Below are 24,975 nucleotides of genomic sequence, written 5' to 3'. Positions count from 1 at the left end.
GCAAGCAAGCAAGCGAACTTAATATAAAGGATTTAAAAATGGCATCGATTCTAGTCCGATTAATCAACGATTCTGTTCCAATTGTCGTCTGGTCGTGCCGAGCAGTCGATCTGTTTAACATAATCAGAATTTTTTGTGTTCGGGGCCGTCCATAAATGACGTCACGCACCTAGGGGGGTGGGGGTCAGACATTTGTGACGATGTGTGACGAGGGGGGGGGGTGAGAAATGGGACGTCACATCAAAGTGCGCAACTTTAAATGAATACAGACAACACGTTCTACTTAATTAAATAGATTTGTTGATAAATGTTTCCTCCTACAACATCAGAGTGCAGCGCCACATTAAATACGCACTACAATGACAATAGTTTAAAGCGATTAGAAGCATGTGTTATTTGAGGGGGGGGCAGAGCTTTGTGACGTCATATTTGAGGGGGGGGGTCTGACTTTTTGTGACGCCGTGTGACGAGGGGAGGGGGGGTAAAAAATCGTCCCAAATCGCGTGACGTCATTTATGGACGCCCCCTAAGTGGATTGACAGCAGCCGATCAACATCAAACTCCGCTCACTATTGTAAAGATATTGCAACTACTGCACTGTAGAGCCGATCACGTGGATTTCGGATTAACCGGAGCGACATGTCCGTCCGGTTCAAGCACGTGACTTGCAATGAACATTTCCAAGTTTAACAATGTGAAACTGTTTTAGATTGTTAATTTGGGCTTAAGGGAAAATCCACGCGTTAACACATTCCTGCTGCGGAGGGAGCTGGTAGGAACGTCGGGTTGCTCGGTCAATGGCCTGCAGGGTCAACGGCGGCGTGGTGTATTCCGCAAATATGCCCGACTGTGAGGGCGGGCACAAGCCGGCGTGAGTAGGTGAAACGTTCCTTCGGAGTGGGCAGGTAGGAACTTGTCTTCTTGGTTCTTTCGGTAAAGTCACGTAGAAGGGAAGTGATAGAATAATAAAAAGAAAACATAATAAAATCAAATAATTCTCACGACGTTTCGGCTACAACGCAAGCAGCCGTCTTCAGGTGACGTCATATTTGAGTGGTGGTCTGACTTCACCTGAAGACGGCTGCTTGCGTTGTAGCCGAAACGTCGTGAGAATTATTTGATTTTATTATGTTTTATTTTTATTATTTTATTATTTCCCTTCTACGTGACTTTACCGAAAGAACCAAGAAGATGAATCCCTGCAGTCACGAAAGAAGCTTTAAATCGAAACATAAAAATGTTTTCTTTTTATTATTTTATTATTTCCCTTCTACGTGACTTTACCGAAAGAACAAAGAAGATGAATCCCTGCAGTCACGAAAGAAGCTTTAAATCGAAACATAAAAATGTTTTATTTTTATTATTTTATTATTTCCCTTCTACGTGACTTTACCGAAAGAACCAAGAAGATGAATCCCTGCAGTCACGAAAGCTTTAAATCGAAACATAAAAATGTTTTATTTTGATTATTTTATTATTTCCCTTCTACGTGACTTTACCGAAAGAACCAAGAAGATGAATCCCTGCAGTCACGAAAGCTTTAAATCGAAACATAAAATTTTTTATTTTGATTATTTTATTTTTTCCCTTCTACGTGACTTTACCGAAAGAACCAAGAAGATGAATCCCTGCAGTCACGAAAGCTTTAAATCGAAAGGTAGGAACTTGGTTGGACAGCGCGGCGTTCAGGAAGAGGGGGGGGGGGGCAGTTGGATGAGTGGGCGTGTTTACCCTTCCCCCCCACCCTCCCCGACATCGTCAACCAATCGCGGCGTTGCTCGGTGTTCGGTGGGGAGGGGATTGCATGAGTGGGCGTGTTCACACCCCACCTCTACCAGTGGCCGCTCCGCTCGGCGTTTGGGGGGTGGGGGGGAAGTTGGATGATTGGGCGTGTTTACCTTCCCCCCACCCTCCCTCCTCGACATCCTCAACCAATCGTGGCCCTGCTCGGCGGTCGGTGGGGGGGTGAATGGATGGGCTGCATTCCGATGCACGACAGACAAATAATCCCTGGTGGGCAGTGTGGAACCTGTTGCTCCTATCTTCGTTGAGTTTTATAAGGGCACCACGGGATGAGCAGCCCCTCCTCACCCAGCCCCACCCCTTCTACCCCCCACCCAGCCCCACCCTCCCCACCCAGCCCCTCCACACCCAGCCCCACCCTCCCCACCCTCCCCATCCAGCCCCTCCCCATCCAGCCCCTCCCCACCCAGCCCCTCCCCACCCTCCCCATCCAGCCCCTCCCCATCCAGCCCCTCCCCACCCAGCCCCTCCCCACCCTCCCCACCCAGCCCCTCCCCACCCACCCCTCCCAGCCCCTCCCCACCCTCCCCTCCCAGCCCCTCCCCACCCTCCCCTCCCAGCCCCTCCCCACCCTCCCCACCCAGCCCCTCCCCACCTTCCCCTCCCAGCCTCTCCCCACCCTCCCCTCCCAGCCCCTCCCCACCCAGCCCCTCCTCACCCAGCCCCACCCTCCCCATCCAGCCCCTCCCCACCCTCCCCACCCAGCCCCTCCCCACCCAGCCCCTCCTCACCCAGCCCCTCCCCACGCAGCTCCACCCTCCCCACCCAGCCCCTCCCCACGCAGCCCCACCCTCCCCACCCAGCCCCTCCCCACCCTCCCCTCCCAACCAAGCCCCTCCCTCCCCACCCTCCTCTCTCCACCCAGCCCCTCCCCTCTCCACCCAGCCCCTCCCCACCCTCCCCTCCCATATTTGCACGACGGACAGAGTAATCCCCCGTGGGCTGGTGTCACCAGGAGGTGACTACCAGTATTGATTTACGTCAAAATCTCAGGTGCGCAGTTCATCCGCAAATGGGATGGACCGCTCTGGGGTAATCGAAATAAAATAACTGCGTCGTCACGTGACAAATCTAAAGTAGTGCACAAACATAAGCCGGGTAGGGCAGATTAGCCCGATAACAAAATGAAGCTACAAAAACACGAAACATATGTGGGGTGACTTGTATTAATATGTAAACAGACAAAAGTAACGTGTTACTCTTTGGTTCTTTCGGTAAAGTCACGTAGAAAGAAAAAAGAATAAATAAATAAAGCATATTCCTTTTTATTTTATCTCTCTACGTGACTTTACCGAAGGAACAAAAGAGCAACACGTTCCTTTGTCTGTTTACATATTAATACAAGTCACCCAACATGTGTTTCATGTATTTGTTGCTTAATTTTGTTATCGGGCTAAAAGAAAAAATAAAAAAATAACAATATTCATTTCTATTTTCTCTCTCTACGTGACTTTACCGAAAGAACCAAAGAGTAATCCCTGCAGTCACGAAAGCTCCAAATTAACTTTAAAGGCATGTGTGTCAAATGAGATTCGAAAACTCTAAACAGCATTGCAGCCCTCCGCAATAGAAACTGGCCCCCACAGAGCTGGAGAGCACAGAACTACTTCTGAGGTCCCTTCAACGGATATCTGGTGCGCACAGCAGTGGACCCTGGTCTCATGATCCGGGCTTCACACAGAACAGGACCCCAAGGCGCTGCTGTTTGCTTGTGGCTAGAAGATGTTGTGGCTAGGAGATGTTAACTCCCTCGATTGGTATACAGGAGGTCGTGGGTTCGATCCCGGCCCTGACGCCTGCTGTGTATTTGGAGTTTGCGTGTCTCTCCGTCTCTCATCATCATCACGGTGGCTAGGAGATGTTAACTACCTCGATTGGTATACAGGAGGTCGTGGGTTTGATCGCGACCCTGACGCCTGCTGTGTATTTGGAGTTTGCGTGTCACTCCCTCTCTCATAATCATCACGGTGGCTAGGAGATGTTAACTGCCTCGCCTGGTATACAGGAGGTCGTGGGTTCAATCCCGACCCTGACTCCTGCTGTATATTTGAAATTGCGTGTCTCTCTCACATCATCATCATCATCATCACGGTGGCTAGGAGATGTTAACTCCCTCGCCTGGTCTACAGGAGGTCGTGGGTTCGATCCCGGCCCTGACGCCTGCTGCTGTATATTTGGAGTTTGCGTGTCTCCCCCTCATCATCATCATCATCAGGGTGGCTAGGAGATGTTAACTACCTCGCCTGGTCTACAGGAGGTCGTGGGTTCGATCGCGACCCTGACGCCTGCTGCTGTATATTTGGAGTTTGCGTGTCTCTCCCTCTCTCATCATCATCACGGTGGCTAGGAGATGTTAACTACCTCGCCTGGTCTACAGGAGGTCGTGGGTTCAACCCCGACCCTGACGCCTGCTGCTGTATATTTGGAGTTTGCGTGTCTCTCTCTCTCATCATCATGGTGGCTAGGAGATGTTAACTACCTCGCCTGGTATGCAGGAGGTCATGGGTTCGATAGCGACCCTGACGCCTGCTGCTGTATATTTGGAGTTTGCGTGTCTCTCTCTCTCATCATCACGGTGGCTAGGAGATGTTAACACCCTCGCCCGGTATACAGGAGGTCGTGGGTTCGATAGCGACCCTGACGCCTGCTGCTGTATATTTGGAGTTTGCGTGTCTCTCTCTCTCATCATCACGGTGGCTAGGAGATGTTAACACCCTCGCCCGGTATACAGGAGGTCGTGGTTTCAATCCCGACCTGACGCCTGCTGCTGTATATTTGTTCGTGTGGATTTTTCTCCAGGTCCTCAAGTTTTGTCCCTGCATATTTACAATCAACATGCGTTTAGAGAATTTGGGCTGATATACATTTCAACATGACAAGCAACTTTGCTGAGCTATCATAACTGGCAAGGTCGCTTCTGAAAAAGACGTGTGTAGCCCAGTGGATCTTTTCCTGGTAAAATAAAATTGATTCGTTTTCATAGTTTAAGTCGGCAGCACCACGTGGCATTCAGCACACGGTCTCACGGAACCTTTGTTCAGCCCAGTTGGTCAGTACCACCTGGTGTGGAAAACGCTACCATTAACCAGAGGTCGCAACCGGGTACCCGATACCCGTACCCTACCCGATACCCGGCTACCCGTACCCGGCCGGGTACGGGTACCCCTTTGCGACCCTGGTGCGGCCGGGTACGGGTACGGGTAGACCGTGAGTCACGGGTGAGTCACCGTTTGTCACTCATTCCCAACGTCTTGTCTCTTCTCACAGTTCAAGTTCCTAGAATCAACCCACCCGCGCCTGCAACATGGCTTCATCCCAGAGGTCGCAATCAGGTACCCGATACCCGTACCCTACCCGTACCCGGCCGGGTATGGGTAGGGTACGGGTACGGCCGGGTACGGGTACCCGTTTGCGACCCTGGTGCGGCCGGGTACGGGTACGGGTAAGGAATCAAAACCCGTTTACGACCTCTGCCATTACCCCCCCCCAACCACCGCCTCTTGAACGAAGCTGAGTTGGAGCTGCAATCTTTTCCACTGTCGAGCCAAACTCCAGAAATTTCTCAGTGAAGTCCTAAGTTCTGTCAAAATTTGTGCAACAATATTAATAATACAAACAGTACTGGTAGGAACCTCCTGGTTACACCAGCCCACAGGGGATTATTGTGTCCGTCCGTCCGTCGTGCATCCAAAAATGTGAGGGGTGGGGCTGGGTGGAGAGGGGAGGGGCTGGGTGGGGAGGGTGGGGAGGGGCTGGGAGGGGCTGGTCACCCCGTGGTGCCCTTATAAAACTCAACGTTTAACCTACTCACGCCAGCTTGTGCCCGCCCTCACAGTCGGCCATATTTGCGGAATACACCACGCCGCCGTTGACCCTGCAGGCCATTGACCGAGCAACCCAACGTTCCTACCAGCTCCCTCCGCAGCAGGACAATGTGTTTTGGGTTAAATCGCGTGAATGTAATTGTGTCGTTAAGCCCACCACCGCCCGGCTGACACAGCCAATTAGTAAGGTTTGTCACGTCAACAAAAACGTTCCAAACTAGTTACTACTTCAACATTGGCCGCTGTGTAAATGTGGGCAAAGCAGCAGCAGCAGCAACAACAACAACAAAACAGTCCCAGACCACACCAAGATAACACACCACACAGTAGTCCATAAATAAAATGGCACATCAACATTGATGTAATTCTCATCAGGACCCACATCAGAGGTCGCAACCGGGTACCCGATACCCATACCCTACCCGATACCCGGGTACGCGTAGCCGTTTGCGACCCTGGTGCGGCCGGGTACGGGTACGGGTAGGCCGTGAGTCACTGATGAGTAACCGTTTGTCACTCATTTCGGGTAGGGTACGGGTAGGGAACGGGTACCCGTACCCGGCCGGGTACGGGTACACATTTGTGACCCTGGTGCGGCCGGGTACGGGTACGGGTAAGGAATCAAAACCCGTTTGTGACCTCTGACCCACATTGATACAAACCCGTGGGGTCTCCAACCCGTATCACACACTCTGTCTCTCTTACTCGCGCCTCTATTTACGTGCTATGAAGTAGGGGCATTGCCCGAAACGTTGCCTATTATATGCATTTTTCCCTTTTAAGGCCACACACACACACACAGGCACGCAGTGTTATTGATTGCGGAGCGTACTGAGTTTGTTTTGAACCGTAAAACATATTTGCGATCGAGAGATGAACTTCTCACATGAAATCATTGTTCGCATTGGCTACCCTTGGTGGCAGCGATCGGACGTTATTCTGCTGCCAAGAGGGTGGCTCAAAGGTTGTGAAGAGGGGCCCCCCGTTCGTGGTTGTGTAATGAAGCGTTCATAAACATTAAACCAGCCAATTCAATTATCCCAACTATACTCGTGAAACATTGCCAATTCACGCAAGGGTGACCTGAGTCACATTTAAGTGAATTACACAGACAATACACAATCATTCCCACCTCTCACGACACAGAACCTGGCCATATCATTACACGGACTAAGGGGCCGTCCATAAATGACGTCACTTACCTGGGGGGGAGGGGGGGGGTCAGACATTTGTGACGATGTGTGACCAGGGTCAACGGCGGCGTGGTGTATTCCGCAAATATGCCCGACTGTGAGGGCGGGCACAAGCCGGCGTGAGTAGGTTAAACGTTGAGTTTTATAAGGGCACCACGGGGTGACCAGCCCCTCCCCACCCAGCCCCACCCCTCAACACCCTCCCTTCCCCACCCAGCCCCACCCTCCCCACCCAGCCCCACCCTCCCGACCCAGCACCACCCTCCCCACCCAGCCCCTCCCCACCCTCCCCTCCCCACCCAGCCCCACCCTCCCCACCCAGCCCCTTCCCACCCAGCCCCACCCCTCCCACCCAGCCCCACCCTCCCCACCCAGCCCCTCCTCACCCTCCCCACCCAGCCCCTCCCCACCCTCCCCTCCCCACCATCCCCACCCAGCCCCTCCCCACCCTCCCCACCCAGCCCCTCCTCACCCTCCCCACCCAGCCCCTCCCCACCCTCCCCTCCCCACCATCCCCACCCAGCCCCTCCCCACCCTCCCTCCCCACCCAGCCCCACCATCCCCACCCAGCCCCTCCCCACCCTCCCTCCCTACCCAGCCCCACCCCTCCCAGCCCCTCCCCACCCAGCCCCACCCCTCCCACCCAGCCCCACCCTCCCCACCCAGCCCCTCCTCACCCTCCCCACCCAGCCCCTCCCCACCTTCCCCTCCCCACCATCCCCACCCAGCCCCTCCCCACCCTCCCCACCCAGCCCCTCCTCACCCTCCCCACCCAGCCCCTCCCCACCCTCCCCTCCCCACCATCCCCACCCAGCCCCTCCCCACCCTCCCTCCCTACCCAGCCCCACCCCTCCCAGCCCCTCCCCACCCTCCCCTCCCCACCCAGCCCCTCCCCACCCTCCCCACCCAGCCCCTCCCCACCCTCCCCTCTCCACCCAGCCCCACCCCTCCCATTTTTGGATGCACGACGGACGGACGGATACAATAATCCCCTGTGGGCTGGTGTAACCAGGAGGTTCCCATCAGTAACACGCACTACAATGACAATAGTTTAAAGCGATTTGAAGCATGTTTTTTTTTTGGGGGGGGGGGGGGGGCAAAGCTTTGTGACGTTATATTTGAGGGGGGGGGGGTCTGACTTTTTGTGACGCCGTGTGACGAGGGGGGGAGGGGAGGTCAAAAATCCTCCAAAATCACGTGACGTCATTTATGGACGACCCCGAAGCCGTTTGGGTTGACTGCTATGCTATTGCGAAGCATTATGTAAAGTAGGTGGGGCATGTGTGTTACTGTTGTGGAGTGACTCATGCAGCCAGCTATAGCTGCAGGATTGTGTTAGTACATGTTGTTTATTGTGAAAATTCCGTCACAGTTCCTATGATCGCTGTTTCATTGCTTTCATGGCTTTATTTTGGTGATTTCGAAAAGTGTTTTGGTTTGGCCATGTTTGTGTTGTTGTAGTACAGAGTTAGACTGATGGCCTTAATCTAAGTTGTCTTATGGTTGTTGTTGTTGTTGTTTGACTTGCATCCCACTGAGATTTTTGCACACAGCGTCGGTGTACGGTGTTTTTTCTGCAATGTTTTTGCTGTCTTTTCTTGAATTTTCTGTTTGCACTCAGTCACACATTCACTTTAAGATGTTTTTTGTCCATGTTTTTGTTTTGTGTTTGTTGTGGTTGCACCCGATTCAAGAGCCGAATGGCTCACAGGGCTATACCTAATACATGAACTTGAACATTCATGACGTCTAAAGGTATAACCTTCCACGCTGCAGCTTTTAGATTGTAAACATTTTAATTAAATTCTCTTTAAATGTCTGCGTGACCCCCCCGTGACCCCCCCGTGACCTCACGGCTGCCCGCTGAACGTTGCTGTTGCTATGCGGTGGACTCAAGAGTCGGTCACGTGACCGCTGCGACCAATCACGCACGGTGGTACGGTAGAGGGCGGGGTCTGATGGTCGTGGTCTGTTTAGAAAGGGGCGTGGTCTGGGTGGAAAGGGGCGTGGTCTGGGTGGAAAGGGGCGTGGTCTGGGTGGAAAGGGGCGTGGTCTGGGTAGAAAGGGGCGTGGTCTGGGTAGAAAGGGGCGTGGTCTGGTTGGAAAGGGGCGTGGTCTGTGTGGAAAGGGGCGTGGTCTGGGCACGCCGAGTGATAACCGCGATCAGTAGGGGATGAGACAGTGAGACAGTGAAGACAGTGCACCTCGCCTGAGTGTCCGTGAGTATCTACACGTGTCTCTGTGTGTCTGTGTCTGTGTGTGAGTCTGTGTGTCTGTGTGTGAGTCTGTGTGTGTGTGTGTGTGAGTCTGTGTCTCTGTGTGTCTCTGTGTGTCTGTGTGTCTCTGTGTGTGAGTCTGTGAGTCTGTGTGTGTGTGTGAGTCTGTGTCTCTGTGTGTCTCTGTGTGTCTCTGTGTGTCTGTGTGTCTCTGTGTGTCTCTGTGTGTCTGTGTGTCTGTGTGTGTCTGTGTGTGTGTCTGTGTCTCTGTGTGTCTCTGTGTGTCTGTGTGTCTCTGTGTGTCTGTGTGTGTCTGTGTGTGTGTCTCTGTGTGTCTCTGTGTCTCTGTGTGTCTCTGTGTGTCTGTGTGTGTCTGTGTCTCTGTGTGTCTGTGTGTGAGTCTGTGTCTCTGTGTGTGAGTCTGTCTCTGTGTGTGAGTCTGTGTCTCTGTGTCTCTGTGTGTCTGTGTGTGAGTCTGTCTCTGTGTGTGTGTCTGTGTGTGAGTCTGTGTCTCTGTGTGTCTGTGTGTGTCTGTGTCTCTGTGTGTCTCTGTGTGTCTGTGTGTGAGTCTGTGTCTCTGTGTGTGAGTCTGTGTCTCTGTGTCTCTGTGTGTCTGTGTGTGAGTCTGTCTCTGTGTGTGTGTCTGTGTGTGAGTCTGTGTCTCTGTGTGTCTGTGTCTCTGTGTGTGTCTCTGTGTGTGAGTCTGTGTCTCTGTGTGTGAGTCTGTGTCTCTGTGTGTGAGTCTGGGTCTCTGTGTGTCTGTGTGTGAGTCTGTGTCTCTGTGTGTGTGTCTGTGTCTCTGTGTGTGAGTCTGTGTCTCTGTGTGTGAGTCTGTGTCTCTGTGTGAGGGTCTGGGTCTCTGTGTGTGAGTCTGTGTGTGAGTCTGTGTGTCTGTGTCTCTGTGTGTCTGTGTGTCTGTGTGTGTGTCTGTGTCTCTGTGTGTCTGTGTGTGAGTCTGTGTCTCTGTGTCTCTGTGTGTCTGTGTGTGAGTCTGTGTCTCTGTGTGTCTGTGTGTGAGTCTGTGTCTCTGTGTGTGTGTGTGTCTGTGAATGTGTCCCTGTGTGTCTGTGAATGTGTCTCTGTGTCTCTGTGTGTGAGTCTGTGTCTCTGTGTGTGTGTGTCTCTGTGAATGTGTCCCTGTGTGTCTGTGAATGTGTCTCTGTGTCTCTGTGTGTGAGTCTGTGTCTCTGTGTATCTGTGTCTCTGTGAATGTGTCTCTGTGTGCCTGTGAATGTGTCCCTGTGTGTCTGTGTGTGAGTCTGTGTCTCTGTGTGTGAGTCTGTGAGTGAGTCTGTCTGTGTGTGTGTGTGTCTGTGTCTCTGTGTGTGAGTCTGTGTCTCTGTGTGTGTGTCTGTGTCTCTGTGTGTGTGTCTGTGTCTCTGTGAGTGAGTCTGTGTCTCTGTGAGTGAGTCTGTGTCTCTATGTCCACCAACACCCGGTGACGATTATCTTGAACCGGTCCTGGGCCTCGCCTAGATCGACTCAGCCTCAGATTTAGTACCTGGCGCGATGTCTGAACATCGCCGTTAAGGAGACAAAGGCGGCCGGGCGTGGTGCTGCTCGCTAACAGCACTTGCCCCCACAGTCCGCCAAGGCTATAGGGGTGACCTTTGTCTCGGCTCGGCTCAAGCTTGAGCCGCTCAGTTGCTTCCCAGCGGCTCCGGCTCAGCCTCGTGGAAATGCTGAGCCTGGCTGGGAGCGTGGCTCTGAGTCGGCTCGAGTTGAGCTTGGCTCTGAGCCGGCTCGAGATCAAGCTTGGCTCTGGCTCTGAGTCGGCTCGAGATCAAGTTTGGCTCTGGCTCTGAGTCGGCTCGAGATCAAGCTTGGCTCTGGCTCTGAGTCGGCTCGAGATCAAGCTTGGCTCTGGCTCTGAGTCGGCTTGAGTTAAGCGTGGCTCTGAACCGGCTCGAGTTGAGCTTGGCTCTGAGTCGGCTCGAGATCAAGCTTGGCTCTGGCTCTGAGTCGGCTCGAGATCAAGCGTGGCTCTGGCTCTGAGTCACCTCGAGATCAAGCTTGGCTCTGGCTCTGAGTCGGCTCGAGATCAAGCTTGGCTCTGGCTCTGAGTCGGCTCGAGATCAAGCGTGGCTCTGGCTCTGAGTCACCTCGAGATCAAGCTTGGCTCTGGCTCTGAGCCGGCTCGAGATCAAGCTTGGCTCTGGCTCTGAGTCACCTCGAGATCAAGCTTGGCTCTGGCTCTGAGTCGGCTCGAGATCAAGCTTGGCTCTGGCTCTGAGTCGGCTCGAGTTGAGCGTGGCTCTGGCTCTGAGTCGGCTCGAGATCAAGCGTGGCTCTGGCTCTGAGTCACCTCGAGATCAAGCTTGGCTCTGGCTCTGAGTCGGCTCGAGATCAAGCTTGGCTCTGGCTCTGAGTCGGCTCGAGATCAAGCGTGGCTCTGGCTCTGAGTCACCTCGAGATCAAGCTTGGCTCTGGCTCTGAGCCGGCTCGAGATCAAGCTTGGCTCTGGCTCTGAGTCACCTCGAGATCAAGCTTGGCTCTGGCTCTGAGTCGGCTCGAGATCAAGCTTGGCTCTGGCTCTGAGTCGGCTCGAGTTGAGCGTGGCTCTGGCTCTGAGTCGGCTCGAGATCAAGCGTGGCTCTGGCTCTGAGTCACCTCGAGATCAAGCTTGGCTCTGGCTCTGAGTCGGCTCGAGATCAAGCTTGGCTCTGGCTCTGAGTCGGCTCGAGATCAAGCGTGGCTCTGGCTCTGAGTCACCTCGAGATCAAGCTTGGCTCTGGCTCTGAGCCGGCTCGAGATCAAGCTTGGCTCTGGCTCTGAGTCACCTCGAGATCAAGCTTGGCTCTGGCTCTGAGTCGGCTCGAGATCAAGCTTGGCTCTGGCTCTGAGTCGGCTCGAGTTGAGCGTGGCTCTGGCTCTGAGTCACCTCGAGATCAAGCTTGGCTCTGGCTCTGAGTCGGATCGAGTTCAGCTTGCCTCTGGCTCTGAGTCACCTCGAGATCAAGCGTGGCTCTGGCTCTGAGTCGGCTCGAGATCAAGCTTGGCTCTGGCTCTGAGTCGGCTCGAGATCAAGCTTGGCTCTGAGTCGGCTCGAGATCAAGCTTGGCTCTGGCTCTGAGTCACCTCGAGTTCACCTTGGCTCTGGCTCTGAGTCGGCTCGAGATCAAGCTTGGCTCTGGCTCTGAGCCGGCTCGAGATCAAGCTTGGCTCTGGCTCTGAGTCGGCTTGAGTTAAGCGTGGCTCTGAACCGGCTCGAGTTGAGCTTGGCTCTGAGTCGGCTCGAGATCAAGCTTGGCTTTGGCTCTGAGTCGGCTCGAGATCAAGCGTGGCTCTGGCTCTGAGTCACCTCGAGATCAAGCTTGGCTCTGGCTCTGAGTCGGCTCGAGATCAAGCTTGGCTCTGGCTCTGAGTCGGCTCGAGATCAAGCGTGGCTCTGGCTCTGAGTCACCTCGAGATCAAGCTTGGCTCTGGCTCTGAGCCGGCTCGAGATCAAGCTTGGCTCTGGCTCTGAGTCACCTCGAGATCAAGCTTGGCTCTGGCTCTGAGTCGGCTCGAGATCAAGCTTGGCTCTGGCTCTGAGTCGGCTCGAGTTGAGCGTGGCTCTGGCTCTGAGTCACCTCGAGATCAAGCTTGGCTCTGGCTCTGAGTCGGATCGAGTTCAGCTTGCCTCTGGCTCTGAGTCACCTCGAGATCAAGCGTGGCTCTGGCTCTGAGTCGGCTCGAGATCAAGCTTGGCTCTGGCTCTGAGTCGGCTCGAGATCAAGCTTGGCTCTGGCTCTGAGCTGGCTCGAGTTGAGCTTGGCTCTGGCTCTGAGTTGGCTCGAGTTTGGCGTGGCTCTGAGCCGGCCTGTTTCGATCAGTAGTGTGCGAGGTGCACCTAGCCTGGCACAGGACCTCCGGCGTCATCACCGTCAGCTTGTGAACGACAGCTGCTGCTGGGGTAGTTTTAGAATGCAGTGGGGAGCGGTGGCGCACTGGTTAGCGCACTCCACTGCGAACCCGGCGACCCTGAATGTTCTATTTTCGGCCACGGATAACGTCGGCGTCGAGTGACATCTGAACCGGTGGGTGTTTGGGCATCCCCTGGGTTGACTCGGCCTTAAATGAGTACCACTTTCGCCGTGTGTAAACATTAGCGGTGGGGAGACAAAGGCGGTCGGTGTAGCAGCACTTGCCCCTGCGGTATCTTACTGTCGACACGCGGGATTTGTGTGCCTGTGTGGACACGTTGAGTCTGTTCGGTGGTGTACACGATTATGTAACTGCAGGATGTTTGCGAGGCGTGTGCGTGTGTGTGTGTCTGTGCGCTTGTGTGTGTGTGTATGTGAGGAGCGGTGGCGCAGCGGTTAGCGCTACGCTGCGCTACGAACCCGGCGACCCGAGTTCGATTCCCGCTCACGGCCGCCAACACCCGGTGACGATTATCTGAACCGGTCCTGCCCCCCCCTCCCTCCTAGGTCGGCTCAGCCTCAAATGAGTACTTGGTGCGGTGTGTAAACATCGCTAGCACTGGGGAGACAAAGGCGGCCGGGCGTGGTGCTGGCCACCCACCCCCTCGTGTGCCACAGAGCCGGCCTTCATAGGTGCTACTCGCCAACAGCACTTGCCCCAACAGTCTGTGCAGGCTTCACGGGGGGGGAGATCTTTGTCTTTGTGTGTGGGTGTGTGCGTGTGGGTGTGTGTGTGGGTATGTGTGTGTGGGTATATGTGTGTGTGGGTATATGTGTGTGTGTGTGGGTATGTGTGTGTATGGGTATGGGGAGCGGTAGTGTAGCGGTTAGCGCGCTGCGCTATGAACCTGGCGACCCGGGTTCGATTCCCGCTCACGGCTAACACCAGTGACGATTATCTGAACCGGTCCTGGGCCTCCCCTAGGTCGACTGAGCCTTAAATGAGTACCTGGTGCGGTGTGTAAACATCGCCACTGGGGAGACAAAGGCGGTCGGGCGTGGTGCTGGCCACCCACCCCCTCGTGTACCGTTCCGGCCTTCATAGGTGCTCGCTAACAGCACTTGCCCCTACAGTCTATTAAGGCTACACGGGGGATCTTTGTTCTTTGTAAGGGTATATGTGTGTGTGTGGGTATGTGTGTGTGGGTATATGTGTGTGTGTGGGTATGTGTGTGTGTGGGTATGTGTGTGTGTGTGGGTATGTGTGTGTATGGGTATATGTGTGTGTGTGTGTGGGTATGTGTGTGAGTGGGTATGTGTGTGTGTGTGGGTATGTGTGTGTGTGTGGGTATGTGTGTGTGTGTGGGTATGTGTGTGTGTGTGTGGGTATGTGTGTGTGTGTGGGTATGTGTGTGTGTGTGGGTATGTGTGTGCGTGTGGGTATGTGTGTGTGTGTGGGTATGTGTGTGTGTGGGTATGTGTGTGTGTGGGTATGTGTGTGTGTGGGTGTGTGTGTGTGTGGGTATGTGTGTGTGTGGGTATGTGTGTGTGTGTGCGTGTGGGTGTGTTGTCGTGTGTAAGTGTGGTTGTGTGTGTGGGTGTGTGTGTGTGTGTGGGTATGTGTGTGTGTGGGTATGTGTGTGTGTGGGTATGTATGTGTGTGTGTGGGTATGTGTGTGTGTGTGTGGGTATGTGTGTGTGTGGGTATGTGTGTGTGGGTATGTGTGTGTGTGTGCGTGTGGGTGTGTTGTCGTGTGTAAGTGTGGTTGTGCGTGTGGGTATGTGTGGTGTGTGGGTATGTGTGGTGTGTGGGTATGTGTGGGTGTGTGGGTATGTGTGTGGGTATGTGTGGGTGTGTGGGTATGTGTGTGTGTGTGGGTATGTGTGTGTGTGTGTGGGTATGTGTGTGTGTGGGTATGTGTGTGTGTGTGGGTGCGATCAAGGGATGGCTCCCTATTGGTCAACCACGTTATGTATGCCGATGATTTGGTAATAGCTGCTCATTCAGAAGAGGAGTTGGAGGCGCTGCTGCTGAGACTGGAGCGTGCCACTAAGAGGTGGGGCCTTACCATCAGCCCCACCAAAACCAAGCACCTGCCTGGGTATTTTGTACCATCGGACACTCCACCCCCACAACTCCCAATTGGTGATGGGGCAGTTGTGGAGAGAGTGGAGAGTTTCCCATACCTGGGCAGTGTGCTTATGACCGGCTCCAGTCTATCAGCAGAGGTCTCACTCCGAATCAGTCGAGCGGCAATATCTTTTCATCGGTTGCGTAACGCTGTGTGGAAGCTACCTGGTCTGTCGCTCCGCACGAAGCTTCAGGTCTTCTCGGCCACGGTCATTCCCTCCCTTCTCTACGCTTGCGAGACGTGGACCCCCCTGGTGGAGCATCTTCGCCGGTTGGAAACATTTAGGCTGGCCTGCCTACGATCCATCCTGGGTTTAACCAGGCTGGATTGTGTGAGGAGCTCACAAATCCTTGAAAGATCTGGGCAAAGTCCCATCAGTGAGCTCCTCCGGCAGGCAAGGCTGCGTTGGCTGGGTCATGTAGCCCGCATGCCCAGCCACCGCATGCCTAAACAGCTTTTGTTCGGCCGGATCGAGGGGGCTAGACGGGCGCGGCACGGGCTGGAGAAGAGATGGAGTGATGTGGTACAGGAGGACGTGGAGCTGAGTGGACTTGCCGATGACTGGTACCAGCGGTGTCAAGATCGGCCTCAGTGGAGGAGGCTCGTGAAGGACGCTACTGGGCAGTTGGAGGCAGTCGCCCTCCAACAACAACGGAGGGCGGAGGAGCGACGCTCACAACAACGAGCGGAGCGCCGGGTGGCTAAAGCACAGCAAGTTGGCACAGTAGGGGGCACAGTTGGTGCATCAGCCAGTCATCTCGGTCATCTCGGTCAGTCGACCCGTGGCACCTGGGTCTGCCCCGTGACCTCCTGCCAGCGGGCTTTCGACACTTCACGTGGCCTCAAGGTGCACTTGGCCTGGCACAAGCATCGTGGTGACGTCACCGCCACTTAGTGGCGAATGGCGGTTGTTGTTGTATCAAATTTTGGAGGGGGGGGGGGGTTCGGGTTTCCCGATCATGGTTACATAACGACCCTGGCACGGTTTGGGTGACTTTCCACCTCGCCCCAACCTCAACTGTGCCAACTCCAACAGCAGCAGCAGCAGCAACAACCACATTCTTTCTAGACCAGCGCTCTTCTTAACTCATTTTCAGGGGGGAGGGGGTGGGGGGCACACGATAAGACACAATCAGTGCGTCTGCCAGGGAGCCTAAGCTTTCTGTTGATGAAACCCGCATTGGAGAGCTTCAAAATAAACTGGATTGATGCGAGGGCTGCCACCACGTCATTTGAAACCATTGTGGGTTTGACAGCAGCATGATGATGGGGGGGGGGGGTGTTCACATTTGTTGCGTGTTCACATTTGTTGCGTGTTCACATTTGTTGCGTGTTCACATTTGTCGCGCGTTCACATTTGTCGCGCGTTCACATTTGTCGCGCGTTCACATTTGTCGCGCGTTCACATTTGTCGCGCGTTCACATTTGTCGCGCGTTCACATTTGTCGCGTGTTCACATTTGTCGCGTGTTCACATTTGTCGCGTGTTCACATTTGTCGCGTGTTCACATTTGTCGCGTGTTCACATTTGTTGCGTGTTCACATTTGTTGCGTGTTCACATTTGTTGCGTGTTCACATTTGTCGCGTGTTCACATTTGTCGCGTGTTCACATTTGTCGCGTGTTCACATTTGTCGCGTGTTCACATTTGTCGCGTGTTCACATTTGTCGCGTGTTCACATTTGTCGCGTGTTCACATTTGTCGCGCGTTCACATTTGTCGCGCGTTCACATTTGTCGCGCGTTCACATTTGTCGCGCGTTCACATTTGTCGCGCGTTCACATTTGTCGCGCGTTCACATTTGTCGCGTGTTCACATTTGTCGCGTGTTCACATTTGTCGCGCGTTCACATTTGTCGCGCGTTCACATTTGTCGCGCGTTCACATTTGTCGCGCGTTCACATTTGTCGCGCGTTCACATTTGTCGCGCGTTCACATTTGTCGCGCGTTCACATTTGTCGCGTGTTCACATTTGTTGCGTGTTCACATTTGTTGCGTGTTCACATTTGTTGCGTGTTCACATTTGTTGCGTGTTCACATTTGTCGCGCGTTCACATTTGTCGCGCGTTCACATTGTCGCGCGTTCACATTGTCGCGCGTTCACATTTGTCGCGTGTTCACATTGTCGCGTGTTCACATTTGTCGCGTGTTCACATTTGTCGCGTGTTCACATTTGTCGCGTGTTCACATTGTCGCGTGTTCACATTTGTCGCGTGTTCACATTTGTCGCGTGTTCACATTTGTCGCGTGTTCACATTTGTCGCGTGTTCACATTTGTCGCGTGTTCACATTTGTCGCGTGTTCACATTTGTCGCGTGTTCACATTTGTCGCGTGTTCACATTTGTCGCGTGTTCACATTTGTCGCGTGTTCACATTTGTCGCGTGTTCACATTTGTCGCGTGTTCACATTTGTCGCGTGTTCACATTTGTCGCGTGTTCACATTTGTCGCGTGTTCACATTTGTCGCTTGTTCACATTTGTCGCGTGTTCACATTTGTCGCGCGTTCACATTTGTCGCGCGTTCACATTTGTCGCGCGTTCACATTTGTCGCGCGTTCACATTTGTCGCGCGTTCACATTTGTCGCGCGTTCACATTTGTCGCGTGTTCACATTTGTCGCGTGTTCACATTTGTCGCGTGTTCACATTTGTCGCGTGTTCACATTTGTCGCGTGTTCACATTTGTCGCGTGTTCACATTTGTCGCGTGTTCACATTTGTCGCGTGTTCACATTTGTCGCGTGTTCACATTTGTCGCGTGTTCACATTTGTCGCGTGTCACATTTGTCGCGTGTTCACATTGTCGGCGTTCACATTTGTCGCGCGTTCACATTTGTCGCGGTTCACATTTGTCGCGCGTTCACATTTGTCGCGCGTTCACATTTGTCGCGCGTTCACATTTGTCGCGCGTTCACATTGTCGCGCGTTCACATTTGTCGCGCGTTCACATTTGTCGCGCGTTCACATTTGTCGCGCGTTCACATTTGTCGCGCGTTCACATTTGTCGCGCTGTTCACATTTGTCGGTCGCGTTCACATTTGTCGCGTGTTCACATTTGTCGCGTGTTCACATTGTCGCGTGTTCACATTTGTCGCGTGTTCACATTTGTCGCGTGTTCACATTTGTCGCGTGTTCACATTTGTCGCGTGTTCACATTTGTCGCGTGTTCACATTTGTCGCGTGTTTCACATTTGTCGCGTGTTCACATTTGTTCGCGTGTTCACATTTGTCGCGTGTTCACATTTGTCGCGTGTTCACATTTGTCGCGCGTTCACATTTGTCGCGCGGTTCACATTTGTCGCGCGTTCACATTTGTCGCGCGTTCCACATTGTCGCGCGTTCACATTTGTCGCGCGTTCACATTTGTCGCGCGTTCACATTTTCGCGTATCACATTGCGCGCGTTCACATTTGTCGCGCGTTCACATTTGTCGCGCGTTCACATTTGTCGCGCGTTCACATTTGTCGCGCGTTCACATTTGTCGCGCGTATCACATTGTCGCGCGTTCACATTTGTCGCGCGTTCACATTTGTCGCGCGTTCACATTTGTCGCGCGTTCACATTTGTCGCGCGTTCACATTTGTCGCGCGTTCACATTTGTCGCGCGTTCACATTTGTCGCGCGTTCACATTTGTCGCGCGTTCACATTTGGGTCGCGCGTTCACATTTGTCGCGCGTTCCACATTTGTCGCGTGTTCACCATTGTCGCGTTCACATTTGTCGCGTGTTCACATTTGTCGCGTGTTCACATTTGTCGCGTGTTCACATTTGTCGCGTGTTCACATTTGTCGCGTGTTCACATTTGTCGCGTGTTCACATTTGTCGCGTGTTCACATTTGTCGCGTGTTCACATTTGTCGCGTGTTCACATTTGTCGCGTGTTCACATTTGTTGCGTGTTCACATTTGTTGCGTGTTCACATTTGTCGCGTGTTCACATTTGTTGCGTGTTCACATTTGTTGCGTGTTCACATTTGTCGCGTGTTCACATTTGTCGCGTGTTCACATTTGTTGCGTGTTCACATTTGTCGCGTGTTCACATTTGTCGCGTGTTCACATTTGTCGCGTGTTCACATTTGTCGCGTGTTCACATTTGTCGCGTGTTCACATTTGTTGCGTGTTCACATTGTTGCGTGTTCACATTTGTCGCGTGTTCACATTTGTCGCGTGTTCACATTTGTCGCGTGTTCACATTTGTCGCGTGTTCACATTTGTCGCGTGTTCACATTTGTCGCGTGTTCACATTTGTCGCGTGTTCACATTTGTCGCGTGTTACATTTGTCGCGTGTTCACATTTGTCGCGTGTTCACATTTGTCGCGTGTTCACATTGTTGCGTGTTCACATTTGTCGCGTGTTCAATTTGTCGCGTGTTCACAATTTGTCGCGTGTTCACATTTGTTGCGTGTTCACATTTGTCGCGTGTTCACATTTGTCGCGTGTTCACATTTGTCGCGTGTTCACATTTGTCGCGTGTTCACATTTGTCGCGTGTTCACATTTGTTGCGTGTTCACATTTGTTGCGTGTTCACATGTGTTGCGTGTTCACATTTGTTGCGTGTTCACATTTGTCGCGTGTTCACATTTGTCGCGTGTTCACATTTGTTGCGTGTTCACATTTGTCGCGTGTTCACATTTGTCGCGTGTTCACATTTGTCGCGTGTTCACATTTGTCGCGTGTTCACATTTGTTGCGTGTTCACATTTGTTGCGTGTTCACATTTGTTGCGTGTTCACATTTGTTGCGTGTTCACATTTGTTGCGTGTTCACATTTGTCGCGTGTTCACATTTGTTGCGTGTTCACATTTGTCGCGTGTTCACATTTGTCGCGTGTTCACATTTGTCGCGTGTTCACATTTGTCGCGTGTTCACATTTGTTGCGTGTTCACATTTGTTGCGTGTTCACATGTGTTGCGTGTTCACATTTGTTGCGTGTTCACATTTGTCGCGTGTTCACATTTGTCGCGTGTTCACATTTGTTGCGTGTTCACATTTGTCGCGTGTTCACATTTGTCGCGTGTTCACATTTGTCGCGTGTTCACATTTGTTGCGTGTTCACATTTGTTGCGTGTTCACATGTGTTGCGTGTTCACATTTGTTGCGTGTTCACATTTGTCGCGTGTTCACATTTGTCGCGTGTTCACATTTGTTGCGTGTTCACATTTGTTGCGTGTTCACATTTATTGCGTGTTCACATTTGTTGCGTGTTCACATTTGTTGCGTGTTCACATTTGTCGCGTGTTCACATTTGTCGCGTGTTCACATTTGTCGCGTGTTCACATTTGTTGCGTGTTCACATTTGTCGCGTGTTCACATTTGTCGCGTGTTCACATTTGTTGCGTGTTCACATTTGTTGCGTGTTCACATTTGTTGCGTGTTCACATTTGTTGCGTGTTCTCGGCGGAGGACCGCACGTCAGAGGGCGGCACGGTAGGCCCCCAGGGGCCCAACAGTGGCCCACTCGGGCCTGGCGGTGAAGAGCGTCGCTCTAGAGTATCGCCTGCACTCTGAACCCTGACCCTGACCTAAACATCTTCTTGGTTCTTTCGGTAAAGTCACGTAGAATGGAAATAATAAAATAATAAAAATAAAACATAAAATATCTTCTTGGTTCTTTCCTTAAAGTCACGTAGAATGGAAATAATAAAATAATAAAATTGAAACATAATAAAATATCTTGTTGGTTCTTTCGGTAAAGTCACGTAGAAGGGAAGTAATAAAATAATAAAAATAAAACATTATAAAATATCTTCTTGGTTCTTTCGGTAAAGTCACGTAGAATGGAAATAATAAAATAATAAAAATAAAACATAAAATATCTTATTGGTTCTTTCGTTAAAGTCACGTAGAATGGAAATAATAAAATAATTAAAATAAAACATAATAAAATAATATATATTATTTTTATTATTTTATTACTTCCCTTCTACGTGACTTTACCGAAATAACCAAGAAGATGAATCCCTGCAGTCACGAAAGCTTTAAATCGAAATCTGACCTGTACACTCACCGTAACCCTCGCTCTGCCCTTAACCCCTCATCCTAACTCCGACCTTAATCCTGACCCGAGCCCTAACCCCCTACCCTTAGCTCGAACCCTCACCTTATCCTCTAACTCGGAACCCTTGACCGCAACCTAAGCCATATTGCTGACCAACGCTGACCCTGTTTCTACCACTAAGTCTGCCCTAATCATATTCCTCCCATAATCAACGTTTTTGGGTTTAGATCGCGTTATTTATAAATGTGTCGTAACCCTCCACCACCCGACACGGCCAATCAGTAAAAAAAGTGTCACGTTGACAAAAGACAAATAGTTCACTGCTTTAGCCCCACACCGGTGTGTTGAAGCGTGAAACCACAACATTTACAATTTGAGTAGCGCGACGTTTCGCTGGTAATTGCATCCAGCATCATCGGGCAATTCGCCAGAATGGTGAGGCTCTGCTGTGTCTCCCGTTCTTATATAGAGCAGCAGCAGCAGGGTGACGTCATCATCAACTCATATTCCTCCCACGAACTCGGCCCGAACCTAACAGCAACCCTAACTCTTGACCCTTCTCGTACCACTCCTGGCGCCACGGCCCATGCCAACTCTTTGTACGCAGCGTGGACGGGCGGTGCTTATTCTGTACGATTTAATTGTTTACGTACATGATGTTTAGATTTGTGCACGATACATTTCGGGCGCATCTTGTAATTGTATTGCTTGTCGCGGTCGAACCCAAATCAAGAGCCGATTGGCTCACGGGGTAAATCCTAATCAATGAATTGAACTCTCACCTCTTTTCCAATGATGTTTAGATTTGTGCACGATACATTTTGGGTGCATCTTGTAATTGTATCGCTTGTTGCGGTCGAACCCAAATCAAGAGCCGATTGGCTCACGGGGTAAGTCCTAATCTATGAATTGAACTCTCACCTCTTTTCCAATGATGTTTAGATTTGTGTACAATACATTTCGGGCGCATCTTGTAATTGTATTGCTTGTCGCGGTCGAACCCAAATCAAGAGCCGATTGGCTCACGGGGTAAGTCCTAATCAATGAACTGAGCTCTCACCTTTTAATTCTAGATTTGAAGTTTTCGCGACTGCAAGGATGCATACTCTTATTTTTTTCGGTAAAGTCACGTAGGTAAAAAAATGAAATGAATAAAAATAAAAGGATAAAAATTAACCCGTAAAAACAAAGTTTTTCACTATAAACCCTTTATATGCGTGGCGGCTAGAGTCCTCTCGTCCTCTGGCTTGAGATGGCTGCCACCTATGGGTCAGATGATTGTCTGCCACCATTAAGCAATTGGTAATTAAATATTTTAAAAAAAATTCTCGAAACAGTGTAAAATTTTGGAAAAAAAATTTTCACGAACATTTTTTTTCACGAACATTAATTGTCACGCACAACGAGTCTGTGTGCAAAATGTCAGCTCGATTGGATCACGGGAAGTGGGTTAAAAAAAGACCGAAAGATTTGCACGGATTTGCACGGTCGTAAGCAAGCAAGCACGCAAGCAAGTGAACTTAATATAAAGGATTTAAAAATCACCTCTTCTCTCCCCCCCCACTCGCCCCCCCTCCACTCCATCCCTCCTGTGCAGGCCCCGCAGGCGCTGTGTGCTTGCCGAGGAAGACGGCCCCGGAGCGGAGGGGGGGAGGAGTCGGAGGGGGGCACAGCGGCGACAGTGGCGACGATGGCCTCCATCCCCGTGGGCAGCCTCGTGGCCAAGAACGACTACTACCGGAGTGCGTCGCCGCCCCTCACATCACCTGCCCTCACCTGCCCCTCACCTGCCCTCACCTGCCCCTCACCTGCACCTCACCTCACCTGCCTTGCCATCACCTGCCCCTCACCTGCCCTCACCTGCACCTCACCTGCCCCTCACCTGCCCTCACCTGCCCCTCACCTGCCCCTCACCTGCCCCTCACCTGCCTTGCCATCACCTGCCCCTCACCTCACCTGCCCTCTCCTCACCTGCCCCTCACCTGCCCCTCACCTGCCCCTCACCTGCCCTCACCTGCCCTTCACCTGCCCTCACCTGCCTTGCCATCACCTGCCCCTCACCTCACCTGCCCTCTCCTCACCTGCCCCTCACCTGCCCCTCACCTGCCCCTCACCTGCCCCTCACCTGCCCCTCACCTCCCCTCTACTCACCTTACGTGCCCTCACCTGCCTTGCCATCACCTGTTCTACCCTCACCTCCATTCACCTGCTCTCACCTGCCCTCTCCTCACCTGCCCTCACCTGCCCTCTCTCCCCTCACCTGCCCTGCCCTTACCTTCCCCCCGTCCAGCTTGGGGAGACAAAGGCGGCCGGGCGTGGTGCTGCCCCCCACCCCCTCGTGTGCCGTGCCGGCCTTCACAGGTGCTGCTTGCTAACAGCACTTGCCCCAACAGTCTGTTAAGGCTACGCGGGGGACCTTTGTCTGTGTGCAGAGCGTCTGGGTTCCGCTTCCAGCGTGTCGTCCTGTGGCTCCACCAGCAGCAACGAACATCTGGAGGGCGCTCAGCACCCTCACCACCACCATCACCCCGGTGAGTGCACACACCACACACTCACCACACACTCACACACACCACACACTCACCATACACTCACACACTCACCACCCTCACCACCACAACCCCGGTGAGTACACACACCACACACACTCACCACACACTCACCACACACTCACCACACACTCACTCACCACACACTCACCACACACTCACCACACTCACCCCGGTGAGTACACACACCACACACTCACACACCACACACACACTCACCACACACACACACCACACACTCACCACACACACACTCAGCACCCTCACCACCATCACCCCGGTGAGTACACTCACCACACACTCACACACCACACACACTCACACACTCACCACACACTCACACACTCACCACCCTCACCACCACCACCCCGGTGAGTGCACACACCACACACACTCACCACACACTCACCACACACTCACCACACACTCACTCACCACACACTCACCACACACTCACCACACTCACCCCGGTGAGTACACACACCACACACTCACACACCACACACACACTCACCACACACACACACCACACACTCACCACACACACACTCAGCACCCTCACCACCATCACCCCGGTGAGTACACTCACCACACACTCACACACCACACACACTCACACACTCACCACACACTCACACACTCACCACCCTCACCACCACCACCCCGGTGAGTACACACACTCACCACACACACTCACCACACACTCTCACCACACACTCACACACCACACACACACTCACCATACACTCACCACACACACTCACCACCACCACCCCGGTGAGTACACTCACCACACACACTCACTACACACTCACTAACACTCACTCACACTCACCACCCTCACCACCATCACCCCGGTGAGGACACTCACCACACACACTCACCACACACTCACCACACACACCACACACTCACCACACACTCACACACTCACTCACACACTCACCACACACTCACCACACACTCACCACACACTCACACACTCACCACACACTCACACTGACCACACACACACACCACACACACTCACCACACACACCACACACACACCACACACACCACACACTCACCACACACACCACACACTCACCACACACTCACACACTCACTCACCACACACACACTCACCACCCTCACCACCATCACCCCAGTGAGCACACTCACCACACACACACACCACACACTCACCACACACTCACCACACACACACACACTCACCACACACACTCACCACACACTCACACACACTCACTCACACTCACCACCATCACCCCGGTGAGGACACTCACCACACACACTCCCCACACACACTCACTCACCACACACACACCACACACACCACACACTCACCACACACACCACACACTCACCACACACTCACCACACACTCACCACACACACACCACACACACACACTCAC

The 24,975-nt window shown here is 52.8% G+C and overlaps 1 protein-coding gene across 1 annotated transcript in view; it reads left to right on the top strand.

Moving 5' to 3' along the window:
* The first annotated feature begins 8,969 nt into the window (after window positions 1-8,969).
* Window positions 8,970-24,975, top strand: part of LOC133340521 (pancreatic progenitor cell differentiation and proliferation factor-like) — a 21,892-nt gene continuing 5,886 nt past the window's right edge. Inside the window, exons 1-3 of the mRNA XM_061548820.1 lie at window positions 8,970-9,039; window positions 22,604-22,748; window positions 23,439-23,537. Coding sequence (XP_061404804.1) covers window positions 22,697-22,748; window positions 23,439-23,537 — 151 coding nt within the window. The 5' untranslated portion in view covers window positions 8,970-9,039; window positions 22,604-22,696. The remainder of the gene's footprint in view (window positions 9,040-22,603; window positions 22,749-23,438; window positions 23,538-24,975) is intronic.

Source organism: Lethenteron reissneri, chromosome 10, assembly GCF_015708825.2.
Source record: "Lethenteron reissneri isolate LAM-NWPU_2019-01 chromosome 10, ASM1570882v1, whole genome shotgun sequence".
In the NCBI taxonomy this organism is placed as follows: Eukaryota; Metazoa; Chordata; class Hyperoartia; order Petromyzontiformes; family Petromyzontidae; genus Lethenteron; species Lethenteron reissneri.
This window is presented reverse-complemented; position numbering and strand designations above follow the sequence as displayed.